Source organism: Sesamum indicum, linkage group LG2 (assembly GCF_026168435.1).
Source record: "Sesamum indicum cultivar Baizhima isolate 11 linkage group LG2, ASM2616843v1, whole genome shotgun sequence".
NCBI lineage: Eukaryota > Viridiplantae > Streptophyta > Magnoliopsida > Lamiales > Pedaliaceae > Sesamum > Sesamum indicum.
Genome location: NC_142658.1, coordinates 16902835 through 16930706, shown reverse-complemented (window position 1 = coordinate 16930706; position 27872 = coordinate 16902835). Strand labels below are relative to the sequence as shown.

Below are 27872 nucleotides of genomic sequence, written 5' to 3'. Positions count from 1 at the left end.
TTCAATCAAAACACATCCTCATAATTTGAATACCAACATTTCATAGTGCAATTGGGGTGCAGTATTCCTGATAATAGAGAACCTCAAGCATCTAATGTTCCCAGCAAGCACCAACTCACCAAAACATCTCTGCTTTCAATATCCTAGCATTTCTAAAGTCCTAAATGATTTGACTGCCACATTTCGGAGCAATGGTTAACTCATTGCCGACTGCTACTCATGATAATGAGGATTCAAGAGCAAACAACTAATTAAACACTCATAGCATACATCTAACGAATGACAGCAGTAGTCTTGCTCACTTGAGACTACAGCCACCATCATCCAACTTAATAAATGTGTATAAGAGAATAATTACATGTCAGAAGAGATGAGGTAAGAACCGTCCGAGCATGAGCATGCTGTACAAAAGTTATAGCAGTAGCTGCTGCTCTAGTGTGATAATGCCACTCATAGAAGGTAACTGGACCGGCTTCCTGAAACCTTACTGACCACACCATGCCGTGTAATGCTTTCTCAACTCTCAACATCATTGGGGTTTATCTTTTCTCATCAGCCACTAGTTGTGCAGCCGCGTGTTTGCCTCAAGTGACATCCTTTGAATCAATCTATCTGATCCAGTTCTTTCAGAAACGTCCTTGAAGGATTGTGTCATCAATCAGCCTGCTATCTTTGTCAAACTCTAAAACATCTTTACGGCATATAATATAGCCACACATGACAGCACAAACCAGATATCTGAATGCAAAGACAATAACCCGTTACTCATTCAACCAGCCCTCAACCATTGTAGTGGAGCTTCTGATTCTGGGAACCTTGACCCTGCTGGGATGAATGCTGTTGCTGAGAATTTTGAACATTTAGTGGCTGAGTATTGTAGTGTGCAAATGGCTGTGAATAAAGGGGGTTCAGCAAACCCTGTAAACAAAAAAAGAAAGAAGATTCAGTGCCAAACTACAAGAGTAAATAAAGGTTGAGTGAAGAAACAGCAGGATTACACAGTATACTACTCTGGGGAAACAACGCAAAGAGAAGCAGCAGCATTCCCATCTATTCAAGAAATTTTTGTGGGCAACTTTAAAGAGGGTTGATCCGAAGTTTAATTTGTCTCTTCAAAGAATTTTATCACAGTTCAGAGAAATTCAGTTGCACAAACTTCAACCAGTTCAATTCTCCGCCACAACCACCAAAGAATTGACCAAACACTTAACCAAGTAAAAACCTGTGACTGAAGTGGATTAGCACTGGCCACACCGAAGTGGTTCTGAGAAGCCTCATCTTGAGATTGTTCATTGAATGCAGCCTGTGTAAATAATCCTTGTGAACCATGGGCCATATACTCCTGGTATAAATAAAGGTGTTACATTTCAAATGAAAGCAAAATGGAGAACAGTTGGAAAACCCAGTATTTCACAGACATAGTACTGGAGAAGGAGAAACCATTACTAGTGGATCACATTTACCATGTAGCCTAACTTTTAAGGTAATTCAAATACCTCCTTGACAATTGGAAAAGTCAATAACTTATAGGTGTATTGTTCACATTAGTTTACAAAGAAATTGTTTTATGTTTTTTTTTGTAATTCTGATAATCTTATTGAGCAGGTAAATCTTACTTTCTAATTTTAAACTCTAATTAAGCTTCAATAGCATTTAATTTTATTTATCACATAGTTAGTCACCTCTGGAACAAAAACAGATATTATGATAAAGTAAAATCAAAGATACAAAAGAAATACTCCGAGACACTTTATATTTTATTTTCAAAAAGCATCCATTCAACAATAACTTTGCTATATAAATACACCATAATGATATTTCAATACTTTAAATGTAAACAATAAATCTACATGCTTCCATACTTTTTCCACCCCATAAATATACACCATAATGATATGCTGTTTGAATTATCAATGACACATCTATTTCTTAGTCAAACAGACATAGCCAAAGGAAACTGCCATACCGTCTTAAAACTACAGTCATTTCTTTGTCAATGAATCTTCTGTATCCCAAAATACTTTTTGGTATGTATGGCATGAATTGGGAAATCCACTGTGTCCCCAGTAAGTGAGTGCTTACTTTTTCTATCTATTATCTCCATCCCCATATGACAATAAAAATAAGGTCACTCTGCCTCTGTTCTAGTAATGCTAATGTTACAGGTAACTGAAATGCTAAAACATGGGACTTATGTAGCAATACAAAGTCATGTCTAAAAAGTTCTTATTAGTATTGCTGCATGGTTATTTGCATCTAGAAACTGAAACAGATATGTAAGATAAATGCCAAAATAGAACTTTTTAGAGCTTCAGTATTTAAAAAAATTACATTACCCATAAAAATAAAGTTTCAGGTTTAGCATCAGCAGTAATGGTTATGAACGCATTGTCAAAAACTTAAGAGAAAAATAAGATTTTACAAGTTTAGCCTTCCGTTAATCTGTAGTTTGAAAAGACAGACAATTCTCCAAATCAACAGTTATCCAGATAGAAGCAAACAATTTTATGGAATCTTATCTTATTTCTCCAGATCTGTGCAAGGTCAAAACACAACCTCTTTTTTCAACATTCACAAGGGAAAAAAACTGTGCATTTATCACCATGTAGAGTTTGAAGAGAAGGGCAGGAATGAGGTATGCCTGAGTCTGAGCTAAGTATGCCAAGGGAAAAGTACAAACTTCTTATTCAAACCTGAGACATATAGTCATTTCCTGGGGCAAAACGAGCATATCCAGCCTGAGAATTCTGGTTAAAAAAGCTCCCAGGAAATCCACCTTGCGCCCCTTGTGTAACATAGTCAACAGTATACCCACTCTGAGAAGCCTATAGAGTTGCATGAATCAATGCGAAACAATCATCAGCTCATCAATAAAGAAACATTAAGCAATGCCATCACAGTAACAAGAAAGAGATCATCACGCAGATCCCGTATCAAATGAAATAGACATCCTCATGAAAACAACCACAAAGAGATACACATGCCTGAGTGGAGAATTCAGCAACATTGTAAGGGACATGTGAACCCTGACTTTTAAAATCATCGGCCAAGAAATCCTGCACGAGTAAATGTAAAGAAAACAATAAAAAAGTACCCAACAAATCAATAGAAGTCAATGTGCTAAATAAAACACCTGAGACATGCCACCCATAGAGAATCCATCCCTATATGTTTGGCTAGGTCCTTGACCAGTCACCTGTAGGCCACAAAAAGAGTGTCAGGTTTTCCATCAAATCAATTTCAGAAAGTATGAGTAAAAAAATTAGTGAAATTAAAATGGAACTAACATTAGAAACATAACCAGGTTGAGACAATGGTCCACCCACAGTTGGCTGGCTACTAGCATTCTCCATAGACGGAAAGTTGAAGTTAGATGGAAGACTTCCAATTGGGGGCTGTGCGCCTTGCTGGTGTGGAAGATGACTACCAATGGGCGCACTGGAGTTCCCACGTCCAGCACCAAATCCTCGGCTTCCAGGTTGTGGAACTTGGGGGACAGCTCCAACAGGTCCATGTACAGCTCCACGGGTTGGAATGGCATATGGCTGTGATGGAGGGCCCCCATGGTATGGAGGAAGGGGTACCCGAGGCATTGCATAACCAGAAGGGTGAACACCGGGTTTATGAGCACCATTAGGCGGGCCAGGTGGCATGTAAGGACCTGCTTCAAGAATAAATTGCTAAGTGCTCCAGTTGAGGGCAGAGAGTTACTTCTAGATTTTATAACTTCTCTATATCAGATAGTTCAGACATGCTATTTCTAGCTGCCAGAATCACTAGTGGAATCCAAAATCTTAACAGCTCATGGAGTTCATTTCCAGTAAGGAATAACCCACCCCTTGAGCGAGGACCCCTCCTATCAGCATTTGGGCTTGAGGCAACAGATCCAAAACTGTCATTGGGAACAATTCCTGGTCCACCACCGTAGAAAAGTCTTCGCTCATTGTATATCTGTGCGACATTAACCACACAAGCTATGTAAAATCATCCAAAACCAACTCGCACAAAGATCTACATAAGATTGGAAAAGTGTTACGCAAAATATTTTACCTAGCCACTATTGTACATAATACTTACCTTTTTGGGCTTTTGAAATTGAACCATACTCTGCTTTAGATTATTCAGAGGGCCTTCAACCAAGCACTCGTGTTCCTGAGAACCAATTCGGAAGGAATGGCATTATGAAATATTTCCACTTGATTGCATGAATATTCGAGGAAACAATTTCAATCACCAAATTTATGAGAAAGTCCACTAGACGAATCAAACCATGGTCAGCTTGAAGGAACATATTCTAGTCATGCATGTGTTTCACAAAGAAGGCAATACCTTGTAATGTGTTAATAAGCCATTCCACAGAGGCTGCTTGCTCAGAACTTTTGGATTTCCCAAGATAACAATACCATAACGAGCACGTGTCAGAGCAACATTAAGACGGCGTGGATCATTGAGGAAACCAATGCCCTGAACATAGATAAAAACAAGTTAACTGAATGATAGCAATTACAGCTATCCCCGGCCCTGCCTCACCCCAACATTAGATTATTCATAAAAAATTTTGTAAATTCCAATGCAATTCAGGGACTTCAAGAAGTTCCTAGAGACACATATTTTGACCATGTAACCCACAATAGCAAGTAGTTTCCCAGCATAGAAAGATACATGAACTTAAGGGTATCTATCCGTGATCACAAAGAAGCTCGACATAAACTAAGTGAGATTTTCGTCACTTCGTGACATTAAGCAGTGGTAGAAGAACTGGTGAAAATCCCAAACCCTAACACAGAGGGCTTTTGTTTGGTTTACAGGAATGGATGAATTTGGGTATATATCTTAATAAAGTATTCTATTTCACTTTATTAGAGCCGCTATATCTCAGGCCCAAATGGTGCGATTACGCTCCTCCAACCCAAATTAGAAATAAGTAACCAAGAACCCTCATGTCCAACCTCGAAATATCCTCGGAACAGGAAATAAAGATTTTCTTGCTTAGGCTAAGGTGCAGCTGATGTTGATAGCTAAAGTGACAAATTTCCACTGAATAAAATGAAGTGGAAAACAGAGGAGGAAAGAATAATAGGAGTTCCACTCTGGATAAATGAGGAGGGAAAAGGAGGAAAGAGGGAGAGAAGCATGGGACGAGAACGACAAAGAAGAAGATGATAGCAGATCCATGCCACTGGTTTCCATGACGCTAAACACAGCGGCATGAGGTGGCAGTTCCGGGGATAGATAAGAGAAGCAGGAAGAAGAGCTGAAGAGGTACGAAAAAAATGCCAAAAAAGGGCCTGTGGTGACAGTTAGCAGCTAGTACACGCCGATACATTCCCACAACATAAACTAAGCAATAGTTGAAATGTGATAGGTGTAGTGCAATAAGGAAAATATGCTGCACAAGCTTGAGAATCCACCTGATGTTCATTACTCCTCACGCAAGACAAAATTATATAGTCTTTTTCCCGCCCCTGGAAAGAATCTACACTTGCCACCTGAGGATAAGAAATATCACTTCAGCTTTTCATTTGGAAAGAACAAAACTTCCAATCAATATTACATCTTACCTCAATTTCTTTGTACAGTTGCTGCCGCAGAGCACCATTTCGAGACATATAATTCACAATGTATGCTCGCTGACCTTCATAAGGAGTTATAACACCAATCTGCAGGATACCAACAAACAACACTCATTATTTCAGCAGGGGGGAAAAGAAGAATACAGAACCAAGCAAGAAAACCCTGAAGAAAATAGAAAAGCCTTCCACTTAACCTGACTAGGAACGACGCCACTCTTCAAGAATGTTGTCACAATTTTCTCAACATTTGCAGCCTCTGTCCTATTTAGATATGATGTTCCGCTGGCACTTATCTCCTCTTGTCCCATCTATACAAGTCAACTAAGAAGGTTTAACAAATCTTGAGCAAGTAAAGTGCAATGGAAGAAAATGATATCTGAGAGTGTAAAATGCTCAAACATCCAACATAAGAGGAAATTTTATTTGGAGTTCTAATCAATCTCCCAGCAGTTAATCGCATCATAACAAAGACATTGGTCTGTCCCCTACATTAAGTAAAGACTAAAAGAGTGCAGCATAACTCTAACAAAAGATAATATAATCACTTTGTTTCAGCATTAACTATATCATAAACCAACGAGGTTCTTGCACAATTAACTACTATGTACTACCAGTCGTAACCTTCCAAACTATGAATTAGAAAAGATGTTAGTTTCTTAGAGAAAGCTACTGATACCTGGACATAGAAAAACATGGGACGGTTTGGCACTGGCCAAGGAAAATCAATTCCAGGTGACTGCCTTTCATTGATTGTCACTCCATTTTGAAGAGTACCTTCGTAAAAGCTGTTTGATGGAAACTCCGAGAGAGCTGGATGCATCCTATATTGAACCTGTGAAGATAAATTGGGTGATATTAGCTTAAAGGAGAAGTATTAACAGATGCAAGCATCTCAAGCATCGGTAACTCGAGTCGTGAAAGTAGCTACTACCTGATGCGAGTAGTTATTCGAGTATATTTCATATTCTGAAGACCATAGAGAATAGTGTAGCACAAGTACCATGTAAAAGAGACATAAACTAGTAGGTATTTCAAACAATTTATTTCTATTATCAATATTTTCTTTCTTTTCTTTGGTTTTAGCACTGGGAGAAGCAGACATAGGAGCAGTGGGGGGTGAAAACGGGGTGAGGTTCGTGTAAAATTATATCATCAGTAAACATCCCAACACTTTTCCTAAATCAACTACAGATATTCAGAAAATTAAAAGTCCTTATCCACTTAAAAGGACCATCACAAATGCAAACAGCAGTATGAGAATCACCTGCAGTCTAATTGGTTTCACACCAAGAAGCACAAGCCTTTCAAACAAAGATTGGGCTAAACCAGCCCGTGCAGCTTTCTTGCACATAATGACAGGACCAAGCTGGCAATGGTCTCCAACAAGAACAACCTGCAATCATCTTGTTATTAGAATTAACAAGACATAGTGAAGTACAATAATAAAGCTGTATTCATTACCTGTTTTGCACCAAGAACCAAAGGAATTAGACACTCAGGTTCTGTTGCTTGAGTAGATTCATCGATAAGGACCTAAAAAAAATGATTTTAGAAATTTAGAATTGAAAAGTTCTGGGGACCTTGGTAGACAATAGACAATTAAAACCCTCTCACCCGCCCAGCAAACAAAAGGAGAGAAAGAGAACATCATCAACTTTCTCGAGTTTGCAACTGCCAATATTACCTGGCGGAATCTAAAATTTGCTAACCGCGGATCTCCAGCCCCAACACATGTACAACAGATAACATCAGCACTCTGAGATATCTCCCTTTCAGTTGCTCGCTTGAGAGCTTTATATTTCTTCTCGTCACTGCTGGATAATTCTCCTGTAAAATTTATAATGCACGGGGAAGAAGTCAATTTTAAACATTCAAGATGATGAATAGATTAACTTCAAGACAAACATTTTGTATCTAACAAATAATACAAAAACCAATAAGTATAGTGAGCCAATGAATCCATGTGATGTTCTTATGTGAACAGGAAAAAGAGCAGAAAGTCACGTCCATTTGAGAGAAACTAAAAACTAAGGAATCAAAAGCATTGCAACCTCTGTCAGAAAATCTACTTCATACTTCATAGTAATATTATACAAAACAAATTAATATAGACCAGAAGATTGTTACTTATGAGAAAAGATAGCATTCAGTCAAATGTCTAAGACCAGTCAGGGCAGTGACCACATTTTTTTTTCTCAGTAGTGGTGATGTTACCAAAGTAGAAGTTAGTGTAGTGACGGAGCCCAACACCATACTGCAACCTTCCTTTTTTTCTTCTCGGTAGTGGTGATATTATCGAAGCAGAAGTTAGTGTGGTTGTTAGAAAAAAACCTCAATCTCTTCATTGGAGGTGGACAAGAATTGATGTCTGCTGAATTTACCCAAAAATTGCAATAGTGCCTATTTGATATACCATCCATATACTATACTTATTTCCATTTGAAGTTCACAGGATGAAGCACACATATCGCAAAGTGCTTTTGCAAATACACCATTAGTGAGGCTCGGTAAATTGTGATTGATGGCCATGGTTCTATAACATAGGCATGCTTTACCTAGATGCTTCAGATCATATTTTGAAATTGAACCCAACTGAAAAATCAAGTGAATAAAACCATTCCAGAAATCTGCTCTTCTAGCCGGCTCCTACAGTCACTAGCTTTCCATAAAACCATCGATATCATGGCCAACTTCCCTTTGTCCTAGAAATTTTGAAGTTGATACTGTTAACAGTCATATTTGGCCATGCTGGTGATGCATGGTAAGTTCTTGGCAATCGATCATACAACCACACAAGATACCCTGATGAGTAATGACTTGTCAAACTAATAGTATTGTGGCTATCACCAATGTAAGGGATCAGCTACTGAGACAACAACATTTTTGTGAATAAAAGAATTGCCTTCAGACAGAATACAGGCATATGAAGCCTGACATATTCAAAAAAAAAATAAAGTGGCATCAAGGAACTGAATGGTTTCCTTTTTCAGATGCTCCTGTCCATGATGCTCATTTCTTCTTCAGTAAAGAGAAAACATTTAAGTACACCAAGGTGACAGTCTTTCACACCTATTTGGCATCCAATAACATTCAAGAATTTTAAGCACGATACTGGTTAAGTATACCGATACTCTGACACAAACTAAAAAAACTTAATACTAGTCGACTGTATTCCTAAAATGCTCCTAAAAAGTGAGATAGTAACAATTATTTTTGGCAGTTTCATTCAAAACACTATTGATTATCTGCAGAGGTACAGCCACAAAATTAGAGAAAGAACAGCACAGGTGGCAGGGGATTGTTATTTTAATTTCCACCTCAGTTCCCACCATATTTATTGAGTTTAACCAATTACAGCAAAGACTAGCTAAATTGTTTAAGAATACTTAATAAGAATTTAAGATGGGGGTAACATAAGGGGAAGGATGAAGCATCAAAACATCAGAACCAGTATAACAATTCAGGACTTGCATAAGTTTTGGCATTTTAATTCAATAGGTATATGTTTCTTTTGTTCTGCACGAAGTATTCAGAATTAATTCCGTTCATATACATTAGCTGAAGAGTTCCGCAGATCAGCTGCTTGGTTTTGCAAGCAACCTCCCAGAGAAATGACATGGGCAAAAATCATGGTACTTTATACTTCCCTAATTCTCCTTCTCTCTAGTGGTTCTCTCTTATTAAAACATTGTTTCTCTTCTACCTATCATGATTTCGAATAAATACAAAACAATCTCAAATTTTTTTTTAAAAAATATAAAGTTAATTTTGAAAAGTTTCACAATTTCTAAATAATACAACACATCCATCATGTGTGCCAACTCCAATAGAGCTTATAACAAAAGAGCATGCATTAGCCCCAACAATTTCCCTTATTAACTTTATGATTACATCCGACTGAATTCAATTGATTTCATCGATGTTGAGACACTGATTTTGAGATGTTCATTAAAACTTCATAGGAGAAATGCAACAGAGAAATCTAAAAGAAAGCACAGTGCACTATAAAAACCAATTCCAAATGCATAAACCCACTCAAGAAACAGAGAAAAAGAAAAAGAAACATAAAAACAAAAAATTAAAACATAAACACACCTTGTTCATCTTTGAGTTGCTGTAACTTGTGAAGTTCACTCTTTTCAGATGTGTCAAGATGTCTAACCTGTGAATAGGAGGAAAAAAGAAAGCATAAGGTCAACTGCCCCTAAAACGTGCATTACATATTTACATAAGCAACACGATATCTCCAAAAATACACATCAAGCAACACCAGAAAAAGAAAATAAGAAAATAAAATTTCATAATTAAGCAAACCTGATAGTGCAAGGTTAAATGCTCAACGGGGGAACTAACAGCTTCCCTTGATTTAGCACAAAGTCTTACAACCTTATCATCGGACAAAAAAAACAGATGAATCAATAAATCCACAGACAAAATGGATATAACATCTCGAAACACATAGTCAAAGTCATTTAATCTTTTTAGCTCACTTTCTTTTTCCTTTTTTTTTTTTTTGGGGGGGGGGTGTTTAAATTCGTAGCATTGGAAAGACATGATAAATGTGAGAACTCTGCATAAAATGAACCAGTTGAGCTATATACACCTCAAAACTGAATGGTTGTACATGGAAAACAATCACTTAGAAATAACAATATGCAGACCTTTAAACCAGTGGCGCTTATCTTTTCAGCTAGCTGATCTACAGCCACATTACTTGGAGCACAGACCAAAACCTGAACAGGAACTAATTATTAGCAAACAGTAAAAAAAGCTATAGGGCAATAAAACCAGTGACTTCCCCCAAAAGTAGAAACTAGGTAGAAACATAACCTGCCCCTGGCCTTGTTTTGCCATGTGATACACAATTGCAGCAGATGTGACAGTTTTACCAGTACCAGGTGGACCTTGGATGAGACTTATAGGCTTTTGTAGGACACTCTTGACAGCAAAAACCTATAGCATTGAAAGGGAAACAAGTAGCAGAATCTGCATCATTAACACAGTATTTCCAGAAGATTTCTCTATAATTTAAAAGTATCCACCACAGAACACAAGAAAGAAAAAGCATTTTTTGTAATCCTCTAAAGAGATTAAATTCCAATCTACTTTAACAACACTGAAAGAACTGAAACTTTTCTTGGCGCACTCATGGTGCTAACAGAACCAAACAAAAGCAAAGTTTAACTGATTTATATTAAAGGTCTACTCCTTAATATAAAGCAGAAGCCTAATATGCATTGTGTGTTCAGGTAACCTGGAGAAAGAACAAGAAACATCATCTAAAGCAGAACCAAGAAGCCTAGATAAAGGCTTGCATTAAAGACGATATGGAAGAGTGGAGGATCATACTTGAGATGCATTAAGTTCTGGAAGACCTGGTGCACCAAAACGGCGAGGCAAAGTATTGCGAACCATCTGCATCTCAACTTCATGGCCAAGCAGATGATGATAAATGTAGCTGCATGCATGCAACATGACAGTAAATCAAATAGAACCTACCAAATCAGAGGGGACATAAAATGGTGATTAGCTATTATTGTTATTGCAAAACTAGTTGATCTCCAGGAGACCACTAGAGCTCAATTAGCCAACAACTTGTCTCTCCCACCTTGCCACCATTCAATCTCTTTTAAAACATGTAACAAAAATGAAAAGAAGTATTAAAAGAATACAACAACGTGACCAGTTGAAAACCATGATGGATACTTGACTATTTTGTACCAGACACCAATAGACCACAATGCAGAATCATTGCGTTACTGCAGTAACAGATAAACTTGCTGCATGGAAAGAGGCATAAAGCATGACCTGACACCTAAGAGTACAACAATTGTCCTGAAAGGAGGACTACACTTTGATCACTTGTCCCGTTTTGCTGACCAGTTTGGATGTCAGAAAAGCAGAGTATTTGAAGACATCAAAATTCTTAGGTACTCACAGTAGGCAACTGCTAGGCATTACTCTCTTTCCGAAGAGGGAAATGATATGGAAAAACCTCCTTAACCATTTCTCTGACTCGAACAAGTGTGTGAGTGTAACAGTGTAAGGACGGATAGACATCCGATCCTATTCTTCCACCTCAATGTTATCAAACATGAATACACCAAGAAAGGAATGTTGAATATAGAAGAACTTTTCACTTACCCACTGACACTGGTTTCATCAACAGCAAATGTTTTCATGGCCCCCTGCATCCGATCGAAACTCGTGCTCTTCCACACAAAGTCGACACTAAAACCATGGTTCACATCAACAGGAACACCCTGCTAGAACAGTGTGAATCAGAATTTTCATTTATTTTGCGACAACAACAAGAACAGGTAATTCGTCATAAAAGACACCTGACTGGCACCAAGCTCAAGCGCAACCTCCTCCTGTGCGGTCAATTTTATCTGAAACGCAAAAGAAATTTGAAGCACTCTGTGAAAGGTATCTCTTAAATTAACACTAAGCATGAGTTAGACCTAACGAACATCAAATAGAAAATGAGAGCCCAATACTGAGTCTCATTACATCAGGTTATGCATATCCAAGAACCACGAGCAGGCTAACTGAAAAAGCTTTGTGAAACACATGAAAAGTATAATAGTTCAGAGCAAGATGCCATACCACATGACCCACAGACTGCCACGCGGGATGAGCCGCATCACCTGAATAACGCAGCCGTAGTTCATCACCAGGTACAAGGCGTAACTCATTATCTTCCTACAGGAAACATGCATTCTTCATTGAAAAGGTTAATGGTGAAAACATAGATATGACAAACAGCAAAACCAGTTACCTTTGGAAAGACAAAATAAGCAATCCGCTTCTTATTAAGACCAATATCCCATCGAATCGTGATATTGTCTTTGCTTTGAGACTCTTTCATCATCTGCCAACAATAAATGCAATAAGAACTCTTACAACATTTAGGCTAGATTCAGTGTGGACCTTGGATTTGAGTTAGAAGAACATTATTAAGGGGGGACCTTTGCCTCTGTTTGGTTTTAGAAGAAGCATGGTATGGACGCTGGCTTCCACAGTTTAGAATACAAATCTGGCAGACTCTTGTTAATTCATGCATGTCCTCTGCTTCTATTTTCATGATATTAACTATTTACAAAATTCAAAAAATGCAGCTAGTTTGTAGAAAGGAAATTTGATTAAAAAAGAAAAACAACTTTCTTCTCTTTTCTTTTGATGTTTCATTTTCTTTATATCCAAGACTAATAACAGAAAAAGAAAACTGATCAAATCTCCAACAAATAAATCATCGATGTTTTGCAAAAGAGATTAATAAACCAAAAAAGGAAGACAAAATCAAGAACTTTTCAACAATGATCTTTCTCAGTCCACAACTGATTGCTGATATCTACTTTTTGAGAAGTCCACAAATATGTCTTGTCTCCTAAAATGATCATTTTATTTCCGAATTACCCTCTCATTTAAATAATGATGTGGCAACCAAATTACCCTCTCAAGCAAAGTAATAACGTGATCCTTAAATTTCAAAAACAGTTTTGTAACTTTTGTTAAAATAAAATGTCAACCAACCAAAGACTTCACTTTTTAAGGTTTCATCTAAAACTTTGAGCCAATTCAGACATGAATATCCAAAGTTAGAGGCCATTGAGAACTAATTCTTCATGGGGTTTCTGGAGGCAGTACAATAGCCTAAAAAATAGGGTGCAGTCATACCTTATCGTAGTCTGCTTCAAGCTTGATGAGTGGTGCGAAAACATTTTGATACTGGAATGTCAACATAAAAGCAATATAATAAGTAAAAATGACTAAATAAAATTCCATTTCATCAACGCCACAAACAATTAATTTAATTTCAGCCAATTAAGTAAAACTAATAATCTTGCCATGAGTACCTGATAAGCATCTTCATACTTCAAAGCTACAGGTTGAGGTTCATCATCCACACCAGGCTTCTCAAGATCCTCCAAGGTAGCATCAGGATTTGTCTTCCAAAGCTCTTCTATTTTATTTATCTGCTGGGCACTAATTTGGCGAGCCCTCAACTGCTCTTGTTCAGATGGGACCTGCTTTTTGCAACAAAATAAGAACTCCACTATAAGAACCTGAATCCTATGATAATATAAAAAATTTAAGCACACCCAACCTTTAGTAACCACTGCAAGAAACATCTATCATCAATAAGGGGGCACCACTGACTCAAGTCCCAATTCATGTCTTTTAACGCATTGACGCTAAGACAGGGTTCTCTACAAAGCAGAACCACAACACTTTCTGTCTTCGCAGATATGAATCCAAGAAGGAAAACATTTCGACATCCACAGTTATAGCACTCAAGAATAGTTTCTCCTAGAGGACTGTCTTTGTGAAGACAAACTTCTTTGTGCTTTGCTCTCACCTGCAAAGGATCAAAAAATAAATGAAGTCATGCAAAGCCATAATATTGCAGATATCCATGCCAATTCATCCAAAGATCTTCTTTAGAAAGTAAATTTTAAGCCCTCAACATACTGTAAAGAAAAATAAATACAACAACAAACCCAAAGTGACCTATTAAAGTATGGAGTTTATATGTTCTAATTAGATATAAGAGGAAAGTAAGAATGGGTTGCTAAGTGAAGGGGGCATCTCAAAATTTACGAATAGTAAATAATAACACCATATGGCAAGTGCAGCTTAATGATCTCCCAAGACTACGCAAAATCTCAAACAATTAAAACCCCAAGTTCAGGATTCTTTTGCCTTTTTTGTAGCAGAACGTGAAATTCGACAATTATGGATATAAGCTGCAACTTTCACAGGCCATAATAGCATTGTTATTAGCAAAACTAAAATGTTCATTTGAACTTTGAACTTGATATGAATTTCTGTTATTTCATGTTCCAGCTCTGAAACCTTGTCCAGCATGTTATACTTCATCAGTTTTAGGTATGAGATATGTTACTGGGATTGAGGTGGGAGTGTCTGGTTCAGAATTTATAAGTATGTTGGATTTGTCACAGCTCTAACTTCCGAGGGACGGGAAGATGTTACTATCCATTAACCTTTTTCTTGTCCATGTTACTAACTGATGCCAACAGAATCCTTAAAGCCAATCAAAAATGATATTTAGTAAAAATAAGAATTTCCTAACATGATTTAGCTCATTCGGAAAATAAATGACCTCTTGAACCACACAAACTGTCAAATTGCATGATCATCTTAGGAATATAAATGACCTCTTGAACCACACAAACTGTCTATTTCTAGCTCATACAAGAATGCATTAGGTATGCCATCATTCAAACTGGAAGAACTTCCTCCAAGTAAAACCAATACCCATAATTCTTTTTATTCACAAACATCTTATCATTCACAGATTATTTAGACAAAGAAATAAGAAAGGGTCTAACTTTAGCTCCTCATGCTTCACAGTACTAATATCATAACATCACTTCTAAAACAAAGGGAAAAAAGCAGTTGCATCCCCCCCCCCCAACATCTATTCTCAAACAGCATATAAATTTAAAACATTGGTCCTATCACTTTAACCATTTCACACACTTTTCTAGTGACAATGCCATCCAGAGACAATGAAGAACTACTTAAATGACAGCGGCACTATTTCTTTAACCATTTCACACATCCTAAATGTGGCCACACTCTATCTCGATCCCTTTGACATTCACATGCTTTCTCTATTCGAACGGGAAACAATTAGAAGACAAAGTTCTACATAATACATATCCCCACACAAAAAGCTTCTCAGCATTTCCTTTGGCCACCAAACTACTTACCAGATGATTGACAATGTGAGAACCAGAAGTATTCCCACGTGAATTACAAAACCATTTCCTACAGGACGGCACATTGCATCGAACCACGCACGCTGGGTTTGTGACACCGCAGTACCTGCAAGCATGCTCAGTAAAGTCTCCCTTCCCATACTCAAATACCTCATCATCGCCACCAGTGTCTTCAAAGTTCAAGCCGCTCATCCCCGCAGCCAACGCCTCGACCACACCAGTCTCCTTGCTGTTATTATTACTATTACTATTGCTGCTGCTGTTATTAATTCCACCGCCGTTACCGCCGCCACGGGGCTTACTAGCGGACTGGGACGGTTCAGAGGAGGAAGCAACCTCGGTAGCGGAAATAGAATCGGAGGGTGTGGGCCAGACGGAGGCAGAAGATCGAATAGGCTGCGACAACTCTTGGAATTCAGGGTAATCGAAGTCCTCATCACCTTGAGTGTTGAATTCAAGAAACGTATAAGCGTCGTTCCCGGTATCCGGCTGAGAAGCTGTCTCGTAGAGATTGCTCGTCTGCGAATCCATACTTGACCTACCTCTGCCCCCGAACGAATTATATAGAGGGAGAGATTAGAGATCACGAAACGGAGGAGAATTATGGTAAGAGTTTGGTAATTAAAGAAGAAATCTTGGGTAAATCAGAGAGAACTAGGGTTAGGGTTTGGTGATGGAGAGGGAAAGGGGTTAAGCGAAGAGGAGAAGTGGCGGATTGCCTGTGTCGTAGATGTATGCAAAAGACGAGCCTGAAAATGAGGATGCATAAATGGGCCAATCTGGGTACGACCCGACCATAACACGTCGTAAGAAGGCTGACCGGGCCAATTCTAATTCTAATTTTGTGTTGGAACTTCAACAGTATAGAGATCACATATAGAAATGGGAAATAAGGACTTGGGAGCGCGAGGTTGTGTTTATTGGGTTTCGATTTTCTCGGGTCGTATACTTGATTTTCCAAGTAATATATTTTTGTATCTGATGTGGATAATGATGTGTATAAAATTCGTATGTATAAGATGATCACTGGACTTGAGATCTTTTGGTCCAAATTCTTTTATAAGCCCAAAATGGGAAACTTGCAAAAATAAATATAAGCACTCCAATGCTCAAGTTATACACGAGTTTGGAATGATAAAATTAAAAGAGAAAGGTGTACAAATGGGGTAATGAGCTATGATGCAAGATCATTGGGATATAAGGGTGTAGGAGAGATTGCTTGTATGAATAGTTGGAAAATGTTACCCTAGCTGGGGGGTCAAACCTGCTTTTATAGTCGAAGTCTCCTAACAGGTGAGGAGGTAGACGTCCTGGTGACTCGAGTAGGCAGTTATTTATGGATAAGCCTTTTCAACTTCTTGGATTGCTCAGCAGATACCTTCTCGGAATTTTGGACATGCGGCGGATCTTCAAGGGGATAAGCCCTCTAAGAGATATGCCCTCAGATTCTAAGGGGCAGTTGGAGGTGTGAGCCTTATCCAAGTTTGTCATCGTCACCGTCCATGTGGACGCCTATTGATTCTTAACACGAATGGTTTCCTGCAGGGTGGGAGGGAATGGCCAACTTAGCCGCCTGGTTATCACGAAATACCTTAGATTGGTGGGCCGGGGTCAGCCCATTTTTTAGGAATCCATATGTCAGATCCAGCCCAGTCCGCAGGGGTTTGTTCTCTCTTGTGCTTTAGTGCAAGCTTGGGCCTTCAAGTGGGTCAGGCTATTCAATTAGATAGGACGCATTATTTTGTGTATTAGGTAAAAGAAGTGGAATACCATCTTTGACCCTTAACACCACGAAAATTTATAAATAGAGCTATAAGGTCTATGTCTTTTCATCCGAGTGGGGTCGACTTGACCCAATTTGACTCGAATGCTTAGAATTTGGACCATTGGTTGAATGACATGTGGCATTATTTAGGAGCCCCAGTGTGGTGATTGTGCAAGGGAGACATTTTTAAAATAGCCCCATATTAAAATATTATCGTAGTATTTGTACTTATTTTTGGAGTTGATGCATGCAAAAAGTGCACGGGTAAAGTAGTTTGTGGACTTGAGTTCCTTCGTGGCCCAAATTCTTTACAAGCCTAAAGATGGGAACCTGCAAATATATATATATGTATATATATATATATATATTTGCAACCCGACACCCAAGTCAATGCGTTATATTGAAATAAAAATGTTAAAAAGAGAAGACACGAATATAAGATTGCAAGCTATCTTGAAAGAACAAGTGAAAACTAGTGCGTATATATGGCAGAAATGTGTATGCTCAAAAAAACGTTCCCCCCTGAAGACAAACTTGCTTTTATACTCACAGTCCTCCAGCGAGGGAGGAGTCTTGCTCCCACGGGAGTCAAGGAGGCACTTGCTGACGGATAGGTCTCTTCATCATCCTAATGTTGGTTGAAGAGGTTCAAGGGAGTCCACATTAGCTGAGGATTCCTAGCTAAATAGGAGTTCCGCTCTTCCAGGGGTCCGACCACGTGGATATCTTTATCACTTCTTGAACGAATAGTTTTTAGCCATTTGAACAAGTGCCCTTTTTTGTAGACGAGGTAGCCTTGGGCCCCTTGATTCCTTGAATCAGCATTTTTCTTCATTGGTTTGTCTTTGTTGAGCCCTATCTGGGATAAGGTCCTTGGAGGCCTCCTCAATGTTCATTGCTCCATTAGGCCTCCTAAGTCTGTTTTTCAGTTGATGCGTGGGCCACATTTTGGCCTACTCATTTATAGTCATATTAGGAGTGTTTTGTTATGTTTTGTGGAGACAGGGAGCAAAAAATAGAGATAAATAGATATATTTTAAAAATAGTGTATATGTTAGGATTTATTTTTTAAGCTAACTTAAAATAGTTTAAAACAGGTGTTGTATGTTTGGTTTTATTTTTGGGGAACAAAGTATGGTTCATTATCAAATCATATCTTTTTTATATGTAGTTGATGACCAAAATTATTGTGCTCAGTCCAGTTAAGTAGCTTGATCCACTCAAAGGCTAAGTTTTCACAACAATCTGGAATAGAGAAGGTTGGAAATGCCTAGGGCCCAAAGGTGAATGGTACCCTGGTGGCCTAGATCCTAGGACAGCAGGCTCATCAAAGAAGGGCTACACCCTAAGCCCGCTGGCCTAGCACATTTATTTGCTGACAATGCGGCTAAGTTGACTACTATTCTTAAGTGATGGACAACCATTGGCACACATCAAACAAGAAGCTACCCATATAAGTTATGATAAGGAAGAGAAGATATGCCTCACCCCTTAACTACTTTCTGGAATATCAGGGCGCATCTCCTAAAGAACCTATCCCCCGGAAGATCCCCCGCAGGTAGGATTTGTTGGAGATGTTTGCTAACAAATCCAGACTCTAAGGAGGCTTATCACTAAGCAACCGCCAACTTGAGTCCTCCGAGCGCCTACCTCTTCATCTGCTAGATTGACCACTATAAAACCTAGCCTCCCTCACTTGGTGCAGGGTAACATTTTTCTCATTAACACGAGCAATTCGTCTAACATGCATTCATCACTCTCAATTATTCTATCATTATAGACCGTTAATTCATTTTTACGTCCTTCTCTTTTAATTTTTTATCATTCCAAAATCGTGTAGTGACTTAGGTGTTAGAGTGCTAAGATTTCTTTTGCAGGTTCCTGTTTTAGGTTGCAAACGAATCTAGCCTAACTGATCCCAAGTCCGTAGATCGTCTCTAACGTGCGACTTTTGCATGGATCAAATGGATCCATCTGTGGGAATCAAAATTAAGACGTGAGCATTAATCGAGATTCCGAACGGCAACCTGAACAAAAAAAAGGCTTATGGAAATATTCAGGTTTATTCAAGGCCCCCAGGTGGTAGCAAGTGCACCCTGGCCCCTGTTGGAGGACCAACAATCGTAAAGTTCTCTAAGCTCACTGAGTCCTTGGCAGATCACCCATGAAACAACACTTTATTAGACACCTCCTCAGGAAGACTATCTCTAAGACTGTTGGGGGTCATACAACTGATAATCGTCTCAATGCGGCAACAATTTATGGCTACAATGCAAATACTAGTGGTGGTCCCCCTGGTTGTTAAAACACCAATTGAAAGGGCTAGCGGCTCCCTTGGAGGGGCAGAGGTAACCCATGTAGCCCTTAAAGGGTTCCTTCCTCAGTGGATTGCCTACTTGGAGTGTCTACAAAAAGGACTTTAGGACGTCCAGTATTAAGTGATCGGAGTACCACTAGAGGAACATTGGGGCATCCCCTTCACCTGAGGATCATGATGAACGAACTCTCCTTGAACTATCAACTCCGGCCATTGCTGAATATGATGACATTATAGATCCCCAGGAGCATTTATCTCAGTTCGAGAATGCAGCCCCGCTACACTATTACACCAATGGAATCAAGTGTCCGGTCTTCGCTTACCACTTTTACTAAGCAGCCCAACAATGGTTTAACCAATTTCCAACAGGCGCGATAGGGAATTTTCAAGAATTTTGGTTCATTTTTCTACATCAGTTTGCTAGCAGCAGAAAGCATAGGAAGATGAAACCCTACCTTTTTATGGTCCGTCAGAAAGAAAGAGAGTCCCATCTCCACTATTTCAACACGGTGGCCCTAGAGGTGTCTTCAAGTACCCGGGAGGTTAAGGTCTTCTCCCAATGATTGTTGGATGGAGATTTTTTAAAGTCTAGCTAAACCCCCTACCTCTACCCCCAATTCGATAGCCTCTTGGCTAGAGCAACAAAATACATCAACATCAAGAATTCACAAGCTTTCGAGAAGGAAGGGCGAGGGGAAAAGAGGAAAGAGTCTAAGAAGGAAGGTTTTTCAAGAAATTGAGATTGAAATTTTGGGACAAAAACCATTCCAAAAAGGCAACCCTATGTATACTCCATTGAATGTCATCATCACCCAAGTAATGATAGCAGTCGAAGGTAAAGGCTTATTAGCTTGGCCCAAGACAGCACAGGACGGACCAACTAGACCCAAATCTAATAAATATTGTCATTTCCACAACGACTATGGACACACTACAGAGGAATATCAGCATTTGAAGAAGGAAATAGAACAACTCATCCAAAATAAGAATTTGTGTGTCGAGACAAGGCTGAGTGCATGGGCCCTTATTAGAAGCATGAGCATGTTAAGGGGAAGGCTCTGGAAGAATCTAGTCCGAGTCCCCCTAAAACAAATGTCCAAGTCCTTGGTGTTTGGATGCCCCGAGGATTCTAATCCCCTTCGGAAAAGAGTGATTCACATGATCGTTGGGGCGACCAATAGGAAAAAACTCCCATAGAGCGAGGAAGGCTCAAATTCGAGAAGTGTAGAGGGTTATCCCTGAGGAAATCCGAGATGCGGAGGCAATTGGAGATACCCCGATCATTCATTAAGCTCTGTTGAAAGAGCTGGACTGGTAGTGCCCCACAATAAAGCTCTAGTTATCATGACCACCTTAGCCAATTTTGAAGTTAGCCATATTTTTATACATTAGGGTAGCTCGGAGGAAATCTTATTTGGAGAAGCATATGACCAAATGCAATTAGGGGATACCCCATTGGAAGTGGTAAACACTTCTCTATGTGGCTTTGCAGGGGAGGTGGTTCATCCCCGAGGTATGATATCGCTTCCATTATCCTTAAGAACTGGGCCCTTCAGAAGGATTTGCTCAATAAAGTTTCTGGTGGTAGATGTACCATCTGCATACAATGTAATCCTGAGAAGGCCTACTCTTTTTTGTGATATTACTAAAGCAACCCACTCTTTTATACATCTCAAGTCCATAGAGTTTTAGGTAATGCTCCATTGGCCCTATTTATATGTGATGTGTATAGGAATATAGTAACACCGAAGGGTCAAATAATCTTCAAGAAAAATAATAAGATCAAATGAGAATTAACCTGCAGAACATGGGTAAACACTCTGTTGATTAAGTTAATAATTGAATTACCGAAAAAGGGATTGGGAAAACTTGAAAATAACCCAAGAATATGGTGTAATAATCAATGTGAAGTGGTAAATTATTGAAATGTGAGTGAAATGAGCCTATAGATTGCCAAAAATAAGCGAGGAGTGAGTATCCTTGTGGTTGACCGAAAGTAAAAGTGTATAGCATGAATCATTAGAAAGGTAAAAATGTTAGCTAACTAACAAACAATCAGTATACCTATGCAGCAGACATTTTCAAACTTACGAATTTGCTTAATAGGGTCGATAGTACCATTATATGCGATTAAGTGAGAGGGTGCTCTAAAATGAGCAGAGACTTCTTCAGCCATGATCCCGTCACTGAAAGGAATGTCTCTCTTCATAAGTGGGGTTTCATTCCTTACCTCTTCATGGAGTTCCAGTATTTCCTAAGGGAACGCCAGATCTCAAGAGGTTCCTAGTTGGTCTCTTCCTTGATGGTGGGATCAACAGGAGTAAGTATGTCCTATTGAAGCATAGGGGGAGCCGGTCCACCGACCCCTTGTTCTCCTTGAGTGTTGAGCTTCTCTTGCTAGGATCAGTCCTGCTCTATTGGTAGGGGACCCCCGAAGGGCTAAATTGGTTAATAATAAATTGAAGGAGTTGCTCTCAAAAGAGTGAAATAGCGGCAACATGCAAGGTTGTTAGACTAAGAGCGAGAGCGAGGATATTGACATTCCCAAAGGCATGTTCTGGAGGCATAATCGCAACACTTATAGCAATTTGAGGGAGGTGTTTCCCTCAAAAGAGCTATTGTCACCTCCATTATAAAAACTAGTCATTTCTCACGTCTTAGCTCAAGTGTTTTCATAGACAGTGCCAATGATGTATATCAGAGTCTAGCAGTACCATAGCGGTTGAAGGATTTTCAAAAAAATCCTAAAACCATAATAGGAGTTAACACTTTGATGCTTAAATTAGTAATTCATTTACTAGAAAAGGGATTGGGAAAACTTGAAAATAATGTAAGAATATGGTACAATAATCAATGTGAGGTGGTAAAATATTAAACTGTGAGTGGAAATGAGCATATGGAATGCAAAAAATGAACAGAGAGTATGTATCCTTGTTGATCGAGGGAGTAAAAATGTAGAGTGTGAATGATCAAAGTTACCATTATGACCACACCATGACTTCCAATTTTTAGGAGGGTTTGGAGTAGAATCATCAAGTGGCTAGGAGCAATCTACATACCGTCAGAAAGCTACAGATATTGACTAACTAACAAAATAATTGAAACATGATTTGGACTTATTTAGATAGATAAATGACTTTTTGAATAAATCTTGTCCACTCAACCTGAGAAGTATGAGAAGTTGTTACCAACTGTATGACAAGTCGGATTCCACCGATACAAGGGAGGTTAGCTGGAGATCTTTAGGTATGAATGTGAAGAGTTCACCTGATGTGGAATTCCTATTTTTTTGTCGGGTCATCCTATTGAATCAAACATATTTTTCTAGCCTGTCAAGTTAGTATTAATGCAGAAATCACGAACTTGATACCTTGCTCAAGAGCAAACACAACTTGGGCCTACCGAGTCAATCAATGGGGCCCACTTCCTTTGTTTTGGGCTTCTGAAAAAAATAATTGAGGAATGTATCAATATGAATACTCCATTCCTTTTCGAAAACTTATAGGTGATCACTTACAATTCAGTTGTCTAGTTTAATGCTCGGGATGTATCCTATTTACATGAGTACTCCAATCCTATCCCAATAAGACTTCATGTCAAATATAACCCAATACCCATCAGTAATAATTACCGTATGTCTCCATAGGCATAGAAACCATCAAGAGATGAGCAGTGTATACATATTATTGGAATGCACAAGAGGAAGAGAGGCTATCCATATTTCTTTGTGCAGTAGATAGGGGTGGGTGCGCCACTGGATCGGATTTGCATGTACTGATGAGGCCAATGCTATTGCCATTGCTAGCCCACATGCATTATTATGTCCAACTCCGATTCCTCTCCTACGTACTTTCACTTGCATGCACTTCCTCACCGCTGGATCACGTGGAGCCAATAAAGATTTCATATCAACTTCACCATACCTATCACATCACGATTTTTTTAGGGGAAAAATACGATTTATGTTGAGGGTCATATGAAAAATGAGCACGAAAAAATCTTGGTGAGAAAAAAATGCAAATTACTTTATGTGTTTTAAAAAATATAAGCAAATTACCTCGATTTAAAGCATTGATAGATGGATAATTTGCTTCATTTTTTAAAATATAGGGGATAATTTGCTAATTCTTTTTTTACAGGGATTCTTTTTGCTCATTTTACATAATGTAAGGGGGTAAATTGCATTTAACTGAATTTTTTAATGTGTTAACTGGTAAAGATAAAAATCGTTGTAAGAATTCTGGATATTATGTCTTAATTTATGAGTTTAAATGTAGAGATTTTTAATTTTAAATATATATATATATATATATATGTTTTTCAATTTATTTTGATAGTTTTATTCTATAAAGAATTTAAATTAATTATTATATTTTCATTTGAAATATATTTTGTAAAATATGGATAGATTTTAAATTTTTTTATATGGAATAATTTTAAATTAGTTCCTTAAATCCTTCGATTGCATTCAAAATTTTCTATTCAAATGTAGGCCTTTAAGTTATCTATACTATATTCAATTGGAAAGGGAGGAATTGGTGTCATAGACTGTATAACTACCTTAAAACTTTTTTTAAAAAAATGTTTCCATGCATTTATTTCTCTAATTATTGAATAATAAAAATTATAAAAAAATTATGTTCTAAATAAATTTAAACAATTAACGCACACACATAAAATGTATCACAAATTACTAGCTAATTATTATTAATAATCTTTAAGATGATAATTTCTATTAACTTGATTTGCAAAGAATGTTAAGTATTTCAAAGTCGACGATGTGAAATTGTCATTTTGTTGGTGGAATAGCTTGGATATGATCTTGGGTTTGATTTTCTACTTTAAATTGTCTTGTATTTTTTTTATTTCAATTAATATATATATATATATGTTACGTGTATAACGGCCACGCATCTTGCATGTGTTCTTGCCGTCCAAAATTTCTACTAAAACTTGGACATGGGACTAAATAGGTGGAGTTTCCCAACTTTGGGACCAGAAAATTTACTATTGGTTACAATTCACTGAAACCGTGGTAAATAATTATTATTAATCATGGTTAAATAAAAATCAAGGCAAAAATTTACATGGAAACTCTTTTTATCATAATTCAAATATTTTTGCCGTGACTTTTAGTCATGATAATTATTTTAGTCATACTCACAAAAACCACAGTAAAAAATCGTCGCGTGGCCGTGGTAGTCAATAACTATTTACTATGACTATTTATTTTAATCATAACAATCCGTCATGATTAAATATTGAATTTCTTTTAGTACATTTAGAAAATTCCGCAAAATAAAAGACTGAAAGTGTCGAACCTCCAATCTTATGAGATTAAAAGTGAAATTTTGCGGGATAAGCAAATTACAAAAGAAGTTATCTGATTAGAATCCCATCACCTCTTTTCCCTTTTTCTTCTTAACCAAAAAGAAAAGGAAGTTTTACTACATTAATTGTCCCTCTGATGATGATACTTTTTAGTTACTTAAAAACAAAAAGCAGCTCTCACATACATACAAAAGGGGTTCAGAGTTGAATGTGTATGATTGTTCTTGTGTAGTTTGTAAGAGCAGAGGCAAGCTGTTTGTCACATGGATTAGGGTGCATGCAGGAGCTCTCTGACTCTGACAGCTTGGACCTTTGGTCCAAACACGTCCTTATACCAGCCTGCAGCGTTCCCTCTTCTCCAGATAACGCTACAGCAACTTCTGCTCCCACTTTCCTTCACGTACTCACACAAACATTGTCTTCCAATTATTAATTTCTCAAATCTTGTTTGTTTTTACTTTTAAAAGGCTATTTTCAAGTTTATATTTGATGTTGCCAAGAAACGATATTGACTAAATTTATATTATTGGGGCGTGATTCAACACGCTTCACACTAGAATTCTTATAAGTGATTTCTTTTCGAGAAAATTCTACAACTTGGACCTTCTTTTTGAAAAGTCATCCTTACCTTATTTAACTTGATTTCTTGCCTCCGTCAATATTATTTCAAATAGTCATTTATCATGTTTGGTTTAAGTCTTTTCTTTGTGGGATTTAATTATGAATTCTAGAAAATGTATTGCATCCCATTTTTTTAGGGAAAAGTATTATTTTAGTCCGCTAAGTATGCCTAATTTTAATTTTAGTCCGATAACTATGTCCATTTTTATTTAGATCCAGTAACTTACGAAATTGTTTACTTTTAGTCCTCTAACAGATTTTCGGATAATTTTACCTCTATGCAACTTTTGAAATGCAGTTTTAGTCCATATGCACTCATAGGGGTAAAATTGTCCGAAAATTTGCCAAATGACTAAAAGTAAGCAATTCCGTAAGTTACTGGATCTAAAAAAAATGGACATAGTTATCGGACTAAAATTAAAATTAGGCATACTTAGCGGACTAAATAATATTTTTCTCCATCTTTTTATATAAAAAATTATTATGAAGTATTATATCCTTTTTTGAAACAAAAAAACTATAATAAATAAGGGAGAACACCGAAGGTGCTCTCCTCCAATATGTAGTATAGATACCTGCTTGGTTCTTATAGAAAAAATGAAATTAATGTCAAATAATTCTCTTCTCTAAATAGTATAATAAAAACCACTACATGTAATAACCATTTTAATTAACACTAGATAGAAAAATAAAAACCACTACTTGTGTTAAAATAGGATTTGCAGAAATCTAAATCAAAATATTTTATCTTTATTTTAGCGGTTTGACTTTTATTTCATATTAGATTATCAAGATTATGATACATTTATTATTTTACTAATTTACAGTTATCTTTATTTTTCAATGTTTATAATGAAATCATTAGTTATTAATATCAATACCCAAATCAACCCAAAATACAAATTTGAAATAGTCACTTTTTTCTAATTTAATAAAGATATAGGACATATAGACATGTCCTAATTTATTGTCAACGGGTGCTTGTTAATTTAGATACGAAATATAATTGAAAAAACTTAAGTTTAAATTCAAATAAAGTTCAAAGTTTAGATTATAAATTTTAATATTCAAAATACAAATTGAAATTGCTTTTTTTAGTTTCACTTTTAAAATAAGTTACAATATTACGAGTTATCTTATATATATACTAGCCGTTGTGGCACGCTGTTTCTTCGTGGATATAATAAATAATCTTTCATGATTTAAAAATATATTATAAATAAGAGTGAAATATACAAACCAATACATTATATTAAAAAAATAAAAGAATAAAAAACTAATTTATCAGTTAATGTATATATATGATGCCTCCTAAAATTATCGGGCAAAGTCCACAAGTTAAGCATACTAGCCCAGCCAACTAAGAGCTCAACTCTCATTAGCAGGACGTATAAAGCCCATCAATAGGGAAGAAAGGCTTACAGGCTTAGCTACTTCCTTTACTAAACTGGCTCACCCAAGAAATAAGTCCATTTCAACCGAATACATCATCATACAGTTGGGAGAACATGTCATATAGCTTGCCAAGACATTTGTACACATCACCTTAAATTATCTCCAGGTAGTTCTGAGTAAATTAATGGCAAATGAGCTGAGAATCAGCAAATAACCAACTCGAATTTTTAGGCAGACATGGCAGGGTTCAGTTCAACTTACGTTTCTCAATCAAATCTAGTCGAAATCTGAAACGATTTGCTCTGGATGATAGGAACCCAAAGGGCTTTCCGATGCTATTCGAAACTTAGCATTTAACCCCGTATCTTACTCTGTACAAGTCTATAAATAGAGTCTTGTGCCGTAATTTGGTATCATCATTCTTCAAACCCAAACTCTCACTTTCTGGCATTACTCTCTTTAGGCTATATTGAGCCTATATTTTGCACTCTCACACGAGTATTCATCACTCCTATATCGTATTTCACCATTATTCTCATTTTAATTCAGATTTTCCCTTTCATTTCTTCTTTAATTCGTTATTAACTTAAGTATCGTAGTGCTAACCTCTGTTTTACAGGGTTAGTCCTCGGTAATCTTACAGGGTCAGATCAAAATGCCACCCTAAAAAATTAAAGGACGAAAAAGTCAAATGAGCCAAGTTACCGGACCCAAAATTCATTTAAGCCATCATAAATACCATCTTGTTGTTCGAAAAATTTCAAATATCTCTCTGAGATTAATGACCGTCTAATAAATACCTCCAATGACAACCCATTATAGGGGAGTATTTGCTAGACGATCGTTAATATCAAATAGTATTTGTATTCTTTTAAATGGCGACAATGTATTTATAATTACTAGTCAGTCTCGTCCACAATCCAAGCAAGCATATAATAAGAATCGTACTGTGAGATTAAAAAAAATTATGAAAAGATATAAACGTAGTGTAAGGTGAGGAGAAAGAAATAAGTATGTGATAAGAAATAAATGCACATGGTAAGATGAGAGACAAAAAAAAAATTATAATTTTTGGATTAATTAAAAATATGAAAACATGAAGAAGGCGAGAGGGACTTGAG

The 27872-nt window shown here is 37.3% G+C and overlaps 1 protein-coding gene across 2 annotated transcripts; it reads right to left on the bottom strand.

Moving 5' to 3' along the window:
* Nucleotides 1-16096, bottom strand: LBA1 (RNA helicase). Of its 2 annotated transcripts, none has more exons than XM_020692113.2 (29): nt 15314-16096; nt 13684-13935; nt 13433-13603; nt 13254-13304; nt 12355-12447; nt 12183-12278; nt 11915-11965; nt 11718-11836; nt 10923-11031; nt 10404-10526; nt 10235-10306; nt 9888-9959; nt 9669-9735; nt 7258-7400; nt 7035-7106; nt 6838-6966; nt 6250-6405; nt 5768-5881; nt 5562-5660; nt 5412-5489; nt 4330-4464; nt 4078-4152; nt 3837-3951; nt 3288-3661; nt 3134-3196; nt 2985-3056; nt 2694-2825; nt 1223-1303; nt 1-918 (listed from the first exon to the last, which is right to left on the bottom strand). In XM_020692113.2, the coding sequence occupies exons 1-29, from the start codon at nt 15851-15853 to the stop codon at nt 781-783; spliced, it is 3792 nt and encodes a 1263-aa protein (XP_020547772.1). In that variant the 5' UTR covers nt 15854-16096; the 3' UTR covers nt 1-780. The 2 variants fall into 2 exon arrangements, with proteins under 2 accessions (XP_020547772.1, XP_011070275.1); XM_011071973.3 differs by having other exon boundaries at nt 1223-1342; nt 15314-16091.
* Nucleotides 16097-27872: the final 11776 nt, after the last annotated feature.